We start from the raw sequence: 17,549 nt of genomic DNA on the forward strand, positions 1-17,549 counted from the left end.
GGGCTGGGGGAGGAGCTGGGGCTAGAGGTGGATCGGGAATGAAAGCATAGCTGGGCTGTGGGTAGAGCTGGGGCTGGGGCTGGAGCTGGGCTGGGGGTGGAGCGGAGCTGCATCTGGGGGTGGAGCTGGGCTGGGTGGTGCTCCCTCCCCAACTTCTGTACCATGCATCCCCCCAAATGTTCTTTGACGCACCCCACAGTTTGGGGACCACTGTGCTAGGGTTTTCCCCGATCAGTTTCTGCTTTCCATATGTCATGGGGAATTTTACATATAAAGAGGTATGGCTTTAACTTTGAGCTTATTAAAGTCAGCACACCACTGACAACCTTTCTCATTTAAAAGAGAAAGAGCCCAAAGTTGTTCAAATATTTCCTCCCATTTGTGCAATCAATGCAGCAATCAATGGGAGAGACTGAAAAAAATATTCATACCTTTTAAATAAAATTCCAGTTGCTGAGTTTAATGTTGGTAGCCTGTGATATACAGGAGGTCAGACTAGATGATCAAGCGGTCCCTTCTGGCCTTAAACTCTATGACTCTAAATGTTATTTTCCATTTTTTCCTTTTCATTTGGTGATAAGTGTAAACAAGTGAAAATGTTCTTGGTTTTCTATGCTTGAAGGTGCAACAGTCTTTCTCTCACCCCCAGTCTAATAAGGTTTATTGTGCCTGGCTCTGAAAGATGAATGCAGAACAGAAAGTATAAGGATCAGCACAAATAAAATAAAACAAAGTGTCTTTTACATACTTGGCAACTAATGGCAATGGGCAAGGGCAGGGCTGGCAAAACGTGGGCACTCCTCTGACGATGTCCCCAATGTAACCATCCAGACATTTTTCACAGTGCTTTCCAGTGGTGTTTCTCTGGCAGTCCTTCAATAAAGAAGAATGACAAATGTTAAAGGAAGGTGCTACTTAATTCAAGCCTAGCAGAGATGACTTTGGTGAATACTCTGCCAAGCAGAACAAGGACTGGTACCAGGCCTGAACCCTTCAAGGTACTGAGGGATTAAATGAAAAGAGTTTGTAAGTGGCAGCATAGTACAAATGAAGACATTTGGAACAATTCACTGGTCTGCCTGGGAGTGCTGACAAAGTGGCATACAGGATAAAGCTATCACTATAGGCATTCACATGTGCAGACTGCCTGAGCACAAACGCTGCATTATATATCATCAGAGATGTTCCTAGAATTTGCATGTAGTGGACAGGTCTGTCTAACCTGAAGGCACTAGAAGGAATGCTGAATTTGCCTGGCACCAAAACAAAGGAAAATTTGCCCACTGGTGTATATACAGTATAATATATAATTACCAATACATTCCAGTACAGATGCCTGCTTGTTGAGAGAGAAAGGGGTTATTCTTTGGACTTGATGACTGAAAGTGAGTATCATGGAAAATTGTAGGTTATCGGTAATTAATAGGCTGGTGTTTTTTATTTTTTCCCTGAAATGAAATATGCCTGAATGTTAACAGTTATTTACATATTTGGATTGATCCCTACACATTGCCCTTTAAAGATGTTCAGAACAGAGGAGGCAATAATTAGGAGACTGCCATATTCTTTCTTTCTAAGATATGAAAAAAATAGTTCATGAATTTCAAGATTATTTTTCTGGTGGCATTTCTATGGAATACAAAATAATGGAGCAAAAACTCACTCATCTTCTCAAGAAGTGATTTCATCTCCATTGTGCAACATTTATAGGAAGTAATCTCACCCTGCACAATACACTATACCTCAGCCAGTGTAAGTTATGATGCATCAATTGAAATCAATACAATTTACAGTAGCTGAGGATTTACCCCAAAAATTTTATTCTGATTATAATACTATGCACTTGTATAATACTTTTATCAAAAGATCTCAAAGCACTCTACAAACAATTTTAATCCAGCCCTGCCACACCCCTGTGAGGCAGAATAAGTATTATTATATTGCTAATTTTACAGATGGGCAAACTGAGGCACAGAAAGGTTACGTGAATTTCCTATGACCACATTGCAAGGTCGTGAATGCCATAGAGACAACAACAGAATTAATGAATCCAGGCTCTGCGTTTTATGCTTTAACTACAAGATACCATTTCCACTTCAGGGTGGTACCCGGAAGTTATCATCAGAGTGTTTTTTTCCAGAGAAACATGCTCTACAGTTGAGTTATTTTAAAAAGAATAACCTAAAGAAGATGGGTGCACTTGTACCTAGTGATTTTTGTGATATGTGTGTTAAATGCTCCCAGATGACAATTCTATGTACACCATTGGTAATATTTTACATCCACTTTGCACTGATTTTATTCAGATGTAAATGACAATACAAAGTGCAAGGCAGTGAAGAATCAACTCCACGACATACACTGTATGGAAAAAACTACTTTGTGTGTTGCGTTAGGGTAATAGCTTTGTTCCTCTGGAGAACAATGTTCAAAGTTGGCACATGTGTTAAAATAAATTATCTTGGCTCCTCAGCATATTCTCCAGCAGATATTCAATCACGTCACAAAATAACTGTGCAGTTAGTGACTGCCAATCTCTGGAATAACAGGGAAGTTGCAGGTCAGGTTTCAGGTGCATTAGCAGAGCTGCAAGAGGAAGCTTGTGCAGGGCCTGCCAAGCAGTATGTTTGGATTTAGCCTGAGCAATCAACACTGGCCTTTCACAAGCACCAAATTCAGGGTGGATGAGCTTATTCTATATAATTTTGAACCCACCCGATGCAGTAGATTTGAAAGGTCATCTTGAACTCATACTTTACCATACTCTTTGTCCAGGAGACTGTGAAAAGAGGAATGAAAGGACAGAAAATCTCTAATAAAAAAAATAGTACCAGTATCTCAGATTAGATGTTCTCAGCCATGCTTTGTGTCAGATACAGTACAGTGAACCTTTACTTGTTGTCATAAACTGATTCTGAGGACACTGATGGGTCATTTTCATTTACCCACATCCAGATGTCACCAGCCTCCTCTGACAGCTAGAGAGAGGCCAGCCACTTGTGGGAAAGTTACAAATGCACTGCATATTTGGCTGACCATTTAGCCTGTCTTCCTTCCTTTGATCTTCAGGCAGATGCAGGTTCTGACAAGAGCAGTCCAGATAATTTTAGATTCTGGGTGAGTCCTGGGAGATGGTCTGAGTTAGTCACTGCACATGTTTTAGCCACAGTTAGCGATATGCAGCCCAACTATTCCAATGTGCAGCAATTATCACTATTTATTTGTGCAGAGCTATAATTCCACCATGGAGTTTTACAACAGGTAAATATGGTAAGCAAAAAAACAAACAACCCCACCAAAATGAGTAACAAACTAACAGAACCCCTTCCCTGGCCAAATCCCAATGCCACCACTTTTCCTGAAGATCTTATATCTAGGTATACACCAACAAGTGCAGTGCAGTGCATTTAGTCTTATAGAGTGGAATACTCTCCATAATTTTACAGGAGGGTTTTTCACAAGTTATGTTTGGAGAGAAGACTAGGAGACTAGGAGAAGACTTGGTGTACATTAAATGGAAGGTTGTTGTAAGCATAAGGGATAGTGTGCAGGGGGAGGAGAGAAGCTTAGCCATACCAGAGGAAGCAGGAATGGGTATAAGAGGAAATGAGGCAACAGCTGAAATATGGGGTGCAAGTGGAAGATCTTAAGGCTAGTACAATTTAAAGAAGTAGTAGAATTTGGCAATATTCTCTGAAGAAGTGTTTTTGATTGACTGGAGGAGAGGGATGAGAGAGTGGGAAATCAAAGTTTGTTCTCCAATCAAAGAGGAAGAATGGCCTTGTGGTTAAGGCACCAGACTAGGAATCAGGTCTAAATACAGTTCTTGGCTTTGCCACAGACTTCCTGTTTTACTCTCAGCAAGACACTTAACCTCCCTCTGCCTCAATTGTCCATACATCATACGGGTAATGAGAGGATAAATTCATTGATGTTTTCCAGGTGCTCAGATGCTACAGTGATGAGCACAAAAAGAAAGCAGGGGACTCAGTGTTAATATTCATATCTGCAGTGTTCCTCTTCTACCGCAAGGGAGATTGTTAGCACACTCTCTCCCCTAATAAATCTATTAGTTGAGTGCTTGGGACATTTGAAGTCTGGCTCTACTCTGAAAAGTGACTATGTAAAAATAGCATTACCTTGTTCAACAGATCTGAACCCTTTTGTGTATTCAGGGTCATTTTTTTTACTTGAGTGGCAAAAAAGACAGTCTTTGGCTTCTATAGCACTGCAGAGTCAATGCAGATCCTGTATGTCTTCAGCAGAATTGTTGACTAAGTTAAATCTGTGAAACCATTGAAGGGAAAGGTGACACTGGCGATCATAACTGATTCTCACAGCCCAAGCCACGTTTACATTTGGAAAATACATCTTCTCTCTTTTAAACTGAGCACATCAGACAGAAAAATAACTGTGAGGGCCAATAAACATGGAACTTCATGATGGAACTTTTATAAAGTCACTTTTCACAGTAGTAATGCACTTTAAGCATAGAGAAGAGCACTCCTGGTCCCAGTGCATACGCACATACGTCTTTACATGCATACAGAGCTGTATCCAAGCACTGGTTGGGTCAAAAATTCTCCAGTGGCGTATTTGGTTACAACTCTTCAATCCCAACTTCTCTTTCAAATGAAGTTTTAAAAAAACCATTGAAACATGTCTATTGATATTGGTGTTTAATTTTTTTTTCATACAGAAGGAGCAAACAGATGGCTTTTGGTTTTGATTAAGAAAATAAATGCAAAATCAGAAAGAGAAGAGTAAATTTTCCATGAGACTCTTCTAGACAGTGTGCACTGAACTAAAAGCAAAATTGCTGCCTGTCTCTGCAGACAGACACCTTAGAGGCTTATATGTGCAGTTCATGGAATACAAAGGCTGAAAAGTTATACAGGTAAATGCACTGCTATTAAGTTTTTTAAAACACTGGTGTTAAATTTTTTTTAAAATACTGTAATTTAAAATTCTAAGCCAAATGTTTTGCATTTTGCCAAGTTAATACAATCTTCTGCTTTTACAAAACCAAAGTCAACCCAGTAGTGTCCCTTAAACATTATGGAAAAAAAATATAACGGAAGCCATGGTTCTAAAGGCTTCTAAATGAAGAAACCCTCTACAGTATGTAATCATTCATGCACCATTTCATCAACAGCAAGTCAGATGACAAAGTGGCCTGAGTGTATTGTCCTATGTTAGAAAATCCCCTGATTTCAGTAGGAACAAGAGTATGTTATCAATAAAGTTTGAAAGTTGCATCAAGCCACTAGGAATTCAGATAATGATGTCTGAACTTAAAATAACATTTTCAACAGAGTGTAATAGGAATAATTTTGCTTGCTAAGAGACAGCCTGGTAGCAATTATGAACACAGATAAATGGCATGTAAACAAATAAATAACATGGCTGCACTGAGGAAAGGGCTATGCATTTTTGTATATTCTTTAGATTTACTGATTCAACTATAGAGATGGGCTTGAGCTGCAATGTTTGGATCCAGATCTAAACTTCCCCAAGATTTTGATGTGTTTGTGTCCACCTACAATGAAGACAGAGAATATTGCCAGCCCCAAGCATTCAAAAAACAGGGGTTCAGGCCCAAAGTGTCATGAGAGTGGCTTAAAAATTGTGAGACTTAATTAACAGGAAGCATTACTGTGGCCAACCACAGATATGCTATTGCTCCTTCACAGTGAAAAGTAGACTCTCTGTGGGCCTCATGTTTGAGAACTGCACTCCTGTGCCTCTGCATAAGGTGGAAAAAAGTGACCCACACAAAGATCTGAGTGTGTGATGATCCTTCCTCCCATATCAGATGAAGGACCATGTCTGCCTGGTTTATTCCTGCAATCAAAAGAGCCATAGCCAGTCCTCCAAGGCCTCTCATAGATATGTATTACCTTTGTCTCCCTCATTGTTGGACAAATGAAATACATCTGTGCAGAAGGAAAAAGATCAGTTGTAAGATGCAAGGCTATTCTTTAAACCAGAAGTATCTATTAAGCTGCTGTGCCAACTCCCTGTTGCTTTCCTTTATTACTTGATGGATGGATGGAGATCATTGGCTACTCTCCAGATCTGCCTTGGCTATCATGTGGAATGTATTATCCTCAAAGGCAGAGCTGCCAAATCCCTTCCAACCTTTCCAGTCAGCTGTATACCCAAACTCTTAAACGTACAGATCATTCAAAGGACAACATGCTCTATTGTTAAAGAATCCATAAGACGGACGAATGGATCTTAGTAACTCTAGCTTCCCATCCCGTGATCCTTTTGTTTTTCTAGTTCCTCTAAATGCTTTCTGCCCAAATCACTAGACACCTCAAATGCATGTGGATCAAATGTACAGCACCTAGAAAAACAAAGCATTGTAATATTTCTAGCAACAAATCAACACCCCTACAAAGCTTTATCTCCAGACGCTGCTCTTTTTGTACCACGTAGCCTAATATGATCTCTGTGTAAGGAGCTAACCCTAGACTAATGTTTACTCTCCATTACTAAATATATCCTCAGAAAGGTCACTGGCAAGTCACTTCAAAAACACCTTTGCTCCACACAGGTCTGCTTGCCACTTCTTAATTCTCCCACCACTGCACTACTCTGCTGAAGTCATTGTCAAACTGCTCTATAGGCAGCACTGGCTGGCCTCCTCTTTCCAATGTTGCACTACTGTGTTTCAGCATTGTGGTAGAAGCCTGGTTTGTTGAGCATGGGCTATGAGTCGCCCCACAAAGTGCACTCACATACTGAACCAAGAGCAAATTGCTTCTGACAAGCTGCAGGTTGACTGCTTCTGTTATATTTGCTACTCAGAAAATTTCAGAGTAGATGACCTTCCATAACCATCATAAATTCATGATCAAATATAAAGGAATTTGAAGAATGGAAAGGATTATTTCATTTCACTATCTGCTTTTGCAAATTCCAGTCTCAGTTTACAATGGAGGAGTTTCTTATGACTAGGTCAGCTCCGGGTTGAAGGGTGCTGGTGAAAGAGAGATTCACTCCCCCAAATCCCATGCAATTTAGTCTGCAATAAAGCCCAATTGCTTGAGCTTTATTCTGGTGAAATAAGTTTCACTCTGTCTGCAGCTGCACCGTGTCAGCTACTGTAAATTCATACATGTAGCAACTGATATGTACAGGTAAACCAAAACAAAGGTACAAAGCACTGCTGTAAACTTGTCTCCTCTCTCAGTCAGAACCAAGGAGGTCACAAACAAGAAGCCTTTGACATTTGTTGAGGGCAATATCCTAAAGTCAGCACTGAGAGTTGGTGTCTCGTATTGTGTAGACGCATTACCAATGCGTGTGACACAGCTGACAAATGACTTTTTTGAGATGAAGCATTATTGTGATATCTATACTGTCATATATCATAAATGCAGTTTAGACTATGCTGACTGCTTTCTTTTCTTCTAATTGGGTGTGTTTCTATATTAGAAATAGATTGAGCAACTGTCCAGTTTTAATTAAAGGATCAAATGATTGATCTATGCACCAATTTTACAGTAACATATATAAAAGCAATGCTCTATAAGCCAGTATACCTTGTCCTTGAATACCTAATGAGTTTGCTGATTTATTGACTGTGTACATTCAGTTCACTTTTAGAAACTCCACAGGACTGATTTATAATTTATAAATAAGGTTGAAGGAGATTTAAAAATAGAACCTTAAAATAACATTGTCATGTTTGTAGAAATTAAAAATATGAACACTGCATTTTGGGGCATCATTAATAAGGTTTTAATTTTAGTTGATTTCAAATTCAGAGCTGAAGTCAATACAAATTCCATTTGGTTTCTATGCACCGGAGGCCACTATCAACACATTGATTTTTGGGATTTGCATAGTATGGAACTCTTAAAGCATTTTTATCGAACTTGGTTCTTATAATTCATCCTTTTCTGTGCAGCTTTTTTTGTTTTCATTTTCACAATAGCCCAGACTATTTATTCAGTTTTTGTACATTAGTTATTATCTCCTAGAAGACAAATAATTATGTTCTGAGATGATGTAATAACACTTGTAGCTACATGACAAGATCATTTCCAGGTTGTCTTTCACCATTTGAAGCACAAACCCCCCAAACTTTTTTTTTACAATTATTTGAAGAATTCTTTTTTGGGAGTTGACAAATGTAAAAACTTTTTGCTACTTTGCTGGATTTTAGTTACATTTCAGACATTTATCTGGGTAAACTTAGTCACATCAGTGACTCATTGTGATTGTACTGTGTTTTTAGAATCCATAATTAATAAAACTTAAAAACACCCTCCTGCTATCACCTCTGTGAAACAGGAAGCTAGCTGGAGCAGTGGCTCCCTTACCTGGTTATAAATGGGTGAACAAGAACAATAATACAGTAAGCTATTTGGATGCAGAGGGCCCTGTTACTACCAGGTGTGATGCTTACTAACCTGAGTAGCAGTGGAGTAATTTGCCTACCAACTTGTGATGAACAAAAACTTGCACACACAATACCATGTGGACCAGCCGCTATGAGGCTCCCAGTGGTGGAATTCCCTCTTCCTGCATAGTCTTTGTCCAGATTCCTGCCTGTATTGCTCCAGGTTTGACAGCAGCTGTCACGAGCAGGTGCTTTTAGGGCCTTGTCCATTATTTAATGGACCTGGCTCTTCATCTCCAAGTTTCCTTGCTCCCATTAACTTCCTCTGTTTTTTCCTCTCACTGTCTCTTCCTCTCTGACCCCATATCCATTCATTCTCTCCTTCTTCCTGAAACACTCTCACTGCTCTCCTTCTCCTCAACCCCATCACTCTCCCCCCTCCCTTCCCTTTTCTTCTCCCACTCCTCTAAGTCTACCAGCCTCCCCTAACTCTCCCCTTCAAACCTCCACAGCCTCACAGGTGTCAATATCCCAACAGCCCCTCAGGCCATCTCTTGTCCTGCTCCATGTTCTCCTCCCTCCCCATAAACTCTTGAACGCTCCCTTTTTATCAGATCCCTTTCCTCTCCCATTTGCTCCTCTTTTTCGCCTAAACTTTCCCATTCTCCGCCCTCCCCCAAGGTCTGCTGGCTGAGCTGTACTGAAAGATTTGTGAAATCCTTCAAGTGTTAGCGCCTCATATTTTTCTCTAGCAGCTGCTCAGTTCCAGTGAGTCTAGTTGTCCCATTGGTTAAATAACACACGTGGGCCATAGACATGTTCCCAGATTACTCTCTGCAGCATGTCAACCACTTTATCTGTTTCTTTTCTACCCTCTGCATCTGCTATGCTTTCCACAAAGAACAGCAAACAATAAAGCCATTTAATGCCTCAAGGCTTCTGTATTGTTTGCTAATTGATATATACTCACCTTCCTTTCCAAAACCTGTTGCACTGAGGATGCTTGATGATTGGTCACATACAGGAACATACAGTTGCTGAGATCTCCCTTTTAGTTTTGAGACTTTTATCACCAGTTTCCTCTTGTGTTAATCCCAGTGTTTAAAAGTCACATGCATGGAGGGTGTGAGCACCTGTGTATACATATATCTGGCAATATCAGGGATATTTTTAATTTATTTTATATTAAAATACTAAAACAATCAATGTTAAGTAGAACCAGGGCTGGTGAGTCATTCCAATCCTGAACATATAACTGAGGCCAAAGAGAGAATAAGTTATCCTACCTAGGCAGTGATGAGCTGCCAAAATCTTAACAACGGGTTCCCTCCTCACCCCACGAGGGGGTTGTTGCCCACCCCCGCCCCCTGGGACTCCTGCCCCATCCAACCCCCCCGCGTTCCTTGACGCCCCCCCCTCCAGCCCCCAGGACCCCTGTCCTGTCCCCTGACTGCCCCCAGAACCAGGAAGGAGGGTCTCATGGGCCACCGTAATAGGTGCCCACCCCACCCTGAAGAGCCAGAGGCACCTGCCGGGGGGAGAGGTGGGGAGTCCCGGCGGTGCTTACCTTGGGCAGCTCCCAGGAAGCATCCGGAAGGTCCCTCTGGCTCCTAGGAGAAGGGGAGTGTAGCTGGGGGGGAACAGGGGGAGTGGCCGCTCCCCCACTGATCACATCAAAAGTGACGCCTTAGGCGCCGACTCCCTGGGTGCTCCGGGGCTAGAGCACCCATGGGGAAAATTTGATGGGTGCAGAGCACCCACCAGCAGCTCCCTGCTTCGCGCCCGGCCCCAGCTCACCTCCGCACCTCCTCCTGAACGCACCGCCCCCCTCTGCTTCTCCGCCCCCTCCCTTGGCTTCCCGCGAATCAGCTGTTTGGCGGGAAGCCGGGGAGGGCAGAGAAGCAGGCGGCGGCTTCCTGCTCAGGCGGAGGGTGGCTGAGGTGAGCTGCCCCCCCCCACGGGTTACCTGCTGTGGCGCGGGCGGCCCTCGTCACGCTCCCCTGCCCCAGCTCACCTCCGCATCCCTGGGCCTGAGCGGGAAGCCGCGGCCTGCTTCTCAGCCTGCCGCAGCTTCCCACGCGAACAGCTGATTTGCGGTAAGCCTGGGGGGGGGTGGGCAGAGAAGCAGAGCGGGGCGGCTCATTCAGGGGAGGAGGCGGAGGCAGAGTGGAGGTGAGGTGAGCTGGGGCCGGGGGTGAGGTGGGGAGCTGCCGGTGGGTGCTCTGCACCCACCAAATTTTCCCCTTGGGTGCTCCAGGGCTGGAGCACCCATGGAGTCGGCGCCTAAGGTGCCACTCTTGGCCGGTTAAATTTAGAAGCCCTTTTAGAACTGGTTGTCCCCGTTGGAACAACCGGCTCTAAAAGGGCTTCTAAATTTAATAACCGGTTCTAGCGAACCGGTGCGAACTGGCTCCAGCTCACCACTGTACCTAGGTACTGAACATGCTGTAAAGATCCTCTTCCCACTAGCTTATTAATGGTAAGAAACACGTCCTCTTGAATGTCACAGTATATAACTGTAAAACTTGCCAACTCGATAAAAGCTACTTTTATATACAGTAGCATCTTTTACTAGTGGATTTCAAAGCACTTTCCAAATATAAATTAAGACTGACAACACCCAGCAAAGTAAGTTGGTATTATTTTCCCATTTCCCCATTTCCACTGGGGCTGTGGGAAGGGCGGCCAGCACGTCCCTTGGCCCGCGCCGCTTCCCGCAGCCCCCATTGGCCTGGAGCGGTGAACCACGGCCAGTGGGAGCCACAATCGGCTGAACCTGCGGACGCTGCAGGTAAACAAACCAGTCCAGCGCACAAGGGGCTTTCCCTGAACAAGTGGCGGACCGGTTTTGAGAACCACTGGGTTAAGTGACTTGCCAAAAGTAGCAGAATAAGTCAGTGGCAGAGCCAGGAATAAAACCCAGAAATCCTGATTTACAAGCCCCTACATTAACTCATAGATGTTTGCGATATTGTTTAAATACAGTACAATATAAAATCTTCCCCCATTCTGTTAGTATTTGGTAGTTTTACTGTTTTAACTTCCTATAATATTTACTGCTTTGATTGTCTATTATACTGATGGTGGTTTTGCTGCTTTGGCTTTTGTTCCCTAAAGTGATACACTACTAATACTAACCCCAGTATTCCATATTAGCCAATGAGTGAGACAGAGCATATGGCAGGCTATAATGTTACACTGGAATTCAAGCACGTTCTTTCCTCAGTGTATTATTTCAAGCTTCTACCATCGTTAGTCAGCAGCAGGAAGCTAGCTGCTGTGAATTGTGAGGTAGAGCTGCTATAGACAACACATGTACATACACACTCGGAGGTCATATACAACCATAAGCTGTTTGTATGATATACAACACAGTACGGTGAAAGGGAGAGTTGAAATGAGCTTACGTTGATATGCTTTTCGCAAGATGGATCCCAAAGTCCTTTTTGTGTTGATAAACTGATTAAAATTCTCTCTCTAGGAATCACTTTATCTTTGAGATGAAATGTGGCAACTCTTTAGTGGCTCATCCAAATGCTTCAAACTACAGAGATAATTTGGGTTGGCAGAATGTAAGTACCTTCACTGAAATTTGGTCAGATCATTGTAGTTAATGATCCTAGCACCTGGAGATCTTTAATTATGACAAGTGATCATGCCTTTTAAATGTAATTCAGAAGAAAGCACCTCTGGTAATGCAGTATAATACTATGCTGGTGTATTGGGATCCAGGATTATTGGTGATACAAGAGTCTCAGATTTTGATTTACCAATACCACAACCTGCAGTAGCTTGGGTTTTCCTCAAATGTATTTCATCCAGGTGGTGACTTATCCAAGATCAAGAGAGGAAACTCTGCTAAGGTTTTAACTAGTCAATCAAAATATAATTCATGTTTATGATTAAATGGAAGGCATCCATGAAATGGGGGACAGCAGAATGGGTGGGGATGGCACAGAAGACTTACCACACAGATTCCAGATCCATCGAGGCACTTGTTTGCATTACCATTACAGTTACAACGCGAACAATCTCCTGAAGCAGTTTGATAAAATCCTTCTTGGCATTTCTGCAATGAAAAAAATCAAAATGAAATATTTTCTACATATATGCATTTTAAGGTCAGGTTTGGCTAATATTCAGAGACAGGCAAGTATTGCAACAGTCTGGTTTCCTCAGAGAACATGACATAACCCCATCAGAATAGACCACACACACTCTGCTGAACTCAGGTAGGGTTTTACCTCCTTCTCCTTTAGTCTTTCTTTCTTGTCCTCTCCTCATTAAAATGACAACATCCATTCCTCTTTCCCCAGATGGCCATGTGATGAGAAACTTGTAGATTCTTATGGTAAATGTGAGGTGCAAATGGAGAAGATAAGCTGACAGAGAATTATTGACTCTAAGGCTTTATAAAAATAGGTGTTTTTGAGGAATATTTTGAAGGAGAGGAGGTATCTCATTTCACACATACAGGACCTGATCCAAAAGTCTACTGAAGTCAATGGAAATCTTTCCATTGGCTTCATTAGGGTTTGGATCAGGCCTATAGAGAAGACAGAAATATACCTATGAAGATTAACGTTCCTCTGAACAAGAGCTAGCTGACAATCACGGAGTGTGGTTTGTATGGTATTCATCTACTCACTCCAATATCTATTGATGGGGATGACAGCATGCCAAAGCTATACTATATTGTCATTCCAGAAAGTAATTCCTGAAATGACAGCACAGTTCTGGATGTGTCATATAGAGATTCTATGTTAAAGTCAAAAGAGATGTGAAGAAATTAGATGTGCTTTTGTACAGATTGTATGCTGACTTTCCTGTAAACCCTTGAATGTGTGACCATAACTGGGATACACCTATATTTATTTTGATCAGTATGTTTACTGAAATTGGACATTAATACATGTAACATAATTTCATAGAAAAGAAATAGTCTAGTATAGCAACATGTTTTAAATATTAATTATAGCAATAAAATAAGATAATCAGTAAAATAACTACTAATGCTAATAACAAAAAACTCTAAAATGACATAAATAAGACTATAGAGTGCACAGGGGCTTAGAGAGGGGCGGTCACAATAGAAAGATGAAGTGAGCTGTAGCTCACGAAAGCTTATGCTCAAATAAATTTGTTAGTCTCTAAGGTGCCACAAGTACTCCTTTTCTTTTAACCTTGACTCAGGTCTGAGGCTTCAGTAGGGACCCCAATAATCCTTGTGGCAAAGAGTCTCTCTGCATCATTTGTGTGTGGTGTTATGGCCATTGGGGTTGTGTGACTGTGGATCCTGTGGCCCTTCCCCTTGCCTACCTCTAACAATGTCCTAGGTGGGACTGTTGTGAAGACCTACTCCCTCAGTGGTGTGTAGTGGATGCAGGGGCCCCCAGAGCCCCTATAACATTTCCCTCATGGGTCTTAAAGGGTCTAGTGCTGGCTTTCTGATTAGCTGAAAGCTGTGCTACATACCACATATACTTGTATATAAACAGGAATAGGATATTTGGCCTAAATGTAAAGGAATTTTTCAGAGAGTCACTTATATAAGGATATGTAAAAGACCTTCTCTTCCCCAACCTGAAGGATTGGTGTAAATATGGTAGTTTAGATGGACTGGCATCTCTCTGGAATGACAAATCCTCTTTTTCCATCTGAGAGTTGGATGGACCTGAAGGACTTGCTGATTTGCCTACAATTCTTGCCTGTGTCCTGGACTTACGTTGTGGTGGCATCATCAGGTGCGGCGGTGCCTTTCTCCTGTTCTCTTATGTAGCAGTGTACTCCCAGAACAGGATTACATGCCTGTACAAAAGCCTACATGGCTTATGTGTAGGTCAATTACACTTTTAATTTACAGATAATATACCAATATTTATGGTAAACATAGTTAATCATAAAATGTCCAGATCCTCAAAACCCATAAATCTGTTATTTGCTTAAAAAGACAAATACATATAAATAGCTCATCTGTGATGCTGAATCTCTTTACTTGATTATGGCTGAGCAGACCTGTTAGCTGCTTGTGGTCCCTTTGTTAAGAGAGACTGAAGGAAGAAGACTCAACAATATTCACTAGCCATCCAGGGATAGGATATATTAACAGTTGAGTATGGTGGAAAGGAAGATTATTAATAATATTCCCCTGAATATATTTTATTCTTCCATTGTTTGGTTAGATTTAGAGGGTCTATCCCTGAGGTGATTTTCATAGTCAGGTGTGTTCCCAATTTTCCATGAAGATATCATAGGGTTGGCTCTCTGCTGACTTGCAACTTCTGTACATCATTTATGATTTAGTTCCTCAATGATTTAGTTAATGGCATACAAGAGAGCACACTTATAAAGTCTGCGGATGATATCACACTCGGAGGGGTTGCAAGTGCTTTGAAGGATAGGATTAAAATTCAAAATGACCTGGACAAACTGGAGAAATGGTCTGAAGTAAATAGGATGAAATTTTAAAAAAAGGAAAAATGTAAAGTACTTCACTTAGGAAGGAACAATCAGTTGCACACATACAAAATGGGAAATGACTGCCTAAAAAAGTACTGCGGAAAGGGATCTGGGGGTCATAGTGGATCACAAGTTAAATATGAGTCAACAGTGTAAGACTGTTGCAAAAAAAAGCAAACATCCTTCTGGGATGTATTAGCACGAGCGTTGTAAACAAGATACGAGAAGTAATCCTTCTGCTCTACTCCATGCTGACATGCCTCAGCTGGAGTATTGTGTCCAGTTCTGGGCGCCACATTTCAGGAAAGATGTGGACGAGTAGGAGAAAGTCCAGAGAAGAGCAACAAAAATGATTCAAGGTCTAGAAAACATGGCCTATGAGGGAAGATTGAAAAAATTGGATTTGTTTAGTCTGGAGAAGAGAAGACAAGGGGGGGTGGGAGGGGATATGGTAACAGTTTTCAAGTACATGTTGTGAAGGCCAAGAATATAACAGGATTCAAAAAAGAACTAGATAAATTAATGGAGGATAGGCCCATCAATGGCTATAGCCAGGATGGACAGGGACAGTGTCGCTAGCCTCTGTTTGTCAGAAGCTGGGCATGGGCGACGGATCACTTGATGATTACCTGTTCTGTTCATTTCATCTGGGACACCTGGCATTGGCCACTGTCAGAAGACAGGATACTATGCTGGATGGACCTTTGGTCTGACCCAGTATGGCTGTTCTTATGTTCTTGTGTTCTTAAAAGTTTGTTACAAGGAGGAGGGAGAAAAATTGTTCTCTTTAACCTCTGAGGATAGGACAAGAAGCAATGGGCTAAAATTGCAGCAAGGGCGGCTTAGATTGGACAACAGGAAAAACTTCCTATCAGGGTGGTTAAGCTCTGGAATAAATTGCCTGCCAGGGATGGTCTAGATAAAACTTAGTCCTGCCATGAGTGCAGGGGTCTGGACTAGAAGACTTCTCAAGATCCCTTCCAGTCCTATGAGTCTATGATTCTATGATTTTCCTCTTGTAAAGTGGTTATAAATTGCTAACAAGTCAGAAAGGCAGCATTTCACACCCACTTTGCACTGGTAGAAATGACTACTAAACTTGCTTTACATAGTTCTCTCTTATTTTCCTGAGTTGCTCTGAAATAGGGATCATCTTCTGTTCCTACCTGTGCCTTACTTTCCATTGTCCTACCCATTGCTCCTCATGTCCATTCCCTAAGATGGTTCTCCTTGCCATTACATTAAATGTTCTCGTAGATAGTAAGAGAACTGCCCTTGTCTTCTATTCCCCTCTCAAGGATACTGGATGAAGTCTTTTATTCTATCAAACTAGCTGCTTATTTTAAATTATAATGGTATCTGACATGATATTGGCAATAGGAAGGCAAGATTTAGCTGAAACATTAGCTTAGCCCTACCCCAAAGTTCTGGAGCTGGTTCTTTGGCAGAGGTGAACATAAATGGAAAACTTAGCTGCCTTTACAGTTTTTATATGCATTGTTAATTTAATTTGCTTTTGGAAATATTTGTTCTCTGTAATAGCTACTGGGGAGGAAAATCCTTCATACTATGGCCACATAGGGGTATCATAAATACTAGACATTTGTATTGCTTCTTTCAGTAGATGAAATCTGACATGGAATTGCAGAATTGGCTCACGATGGACTAAGAATTTCAGCTGGATGATTGAACCACACACTAAGGAAAGCAGACAATTAGTTTCCAAATTGAAAACAGATTCTTATTACAAAGTCTTTCTTGGCAGTAGTTCTCTCCTCCCATATAGATATAAGGCATGTTCTGTTCTCTAGTGTCATTCAGTTGGTGGGAGGTCTTAACTGATAAATTAGTGTCTGTCTGTGATAAGAACTTGGGGGCAGTCCAGACCAGTAAGAGGTTGTGTCACCACTTGCCCTGCAACCCTGGATGCCTCACAGTGCTTTACTGCAGTCGCTCCCAGCCTGGGATGCTCAGAACCAGCCTACAAGCATGCAGGTCACACCCTGAGCATCTGTGTACTAAACAGCTCTGGTTCAGCAGTTCTGATCCCAGCAGCCTGTCTACAGGCCCACAGCGGCTTCCACCAGCCTTGGTTACAATGAGCAAAGTGACTCCAACAGACTCCCAGTCCTGAATTTCCCCCAAACCATGTCCTCTGCAATGTTCAGCCCTCTCCTGGACAGTTCAGAGAAATAATATGGTTAATTTGTTCCTTTAAGACACAAAAGCACATAACAGCTTGTTAACTGAACTGGGGTAAATACACCGTTTCATTAAACACAGCACTGAGTTGGTTTATAGTAAAAATAAAACAAATTTATGAAACAATAGGACATAGATTAAGTGATGCCAAGTAAAAGGAATAAAGTTAGAGAAGGTTACAAGCAAATAAAAATGAAAACACATCTAAATGTCTAAACCTTAATCTAGCAAATAAAAGTACTTTGTTTAAGATGTTTTCTCACCTATATTCAGTTCCCAGAGACGCTGATCCCCCCAGACTGGTGGATCCATCTTTTTCAGTTTGCAAGAGTTCTATTGCCTTGTGTCCGTTTAGTGATCGATGCCCAAAGATGGCGACTGTTTGTCTATATCTTCCACAGTTCAATGACTTTGTTTTAAAAGGCAGGATGACCTCAGGCTGTTCTTCCCTTCCTGAGGGCTTCCCACCCCCCTGTATGTAAATGGGGCTTCCATTGTTTTAATTCCAGTGTGCTTAATTTACATAGGAGAC

At 41.8% G+C, this 17,549-nt stretch overlaps 1 protein-coding gene across 2 annotated transcripts in view; it reads right to left on the reverse strand.

Annotated features, from left to right (window-relative positions):
* LAMA4 (laminin subunit alpha 4) overlaps positions 1–17,549 on the reverse strand; it is a 153,929-nt gene that overhangs the window by 107,499 nt on the left and 28,881 nt on the right. The window contains exons 2-3 of one of the 2 annotated variants that reach the window (XM_037894659.2): positions 12,324–12,425; positions 749–873 (exon numbers count right to left, since the gene is read on the reverse strand). In XM_037894659.2, coding sequence (XP_037750587.1) covers positions 749–873; positions 12,324–12,425 — 227 coding nt within the window. The remainder of the gene's footprint in view (positions 1–748; positions 874–12,323; positions 12,426–17,549) is intronic. The other variant, XM_043542824.1, reaches the window with a different exon arrangement.

Source organism: Chelonia mydas, chromosome 3 (genome assembly GCF_015237465.2).
Source record: "Chelonia mydas isolate rCheMyd1 chromosome 3, rCheMyd1.pri.v2, whole genome shotgun sequence".
Classification (NCBI taxonomy): Eukaryota; Metazoa; Chordata; order Testudines; family Cheloniidae; genus Chelonia; species Chelonia mydas.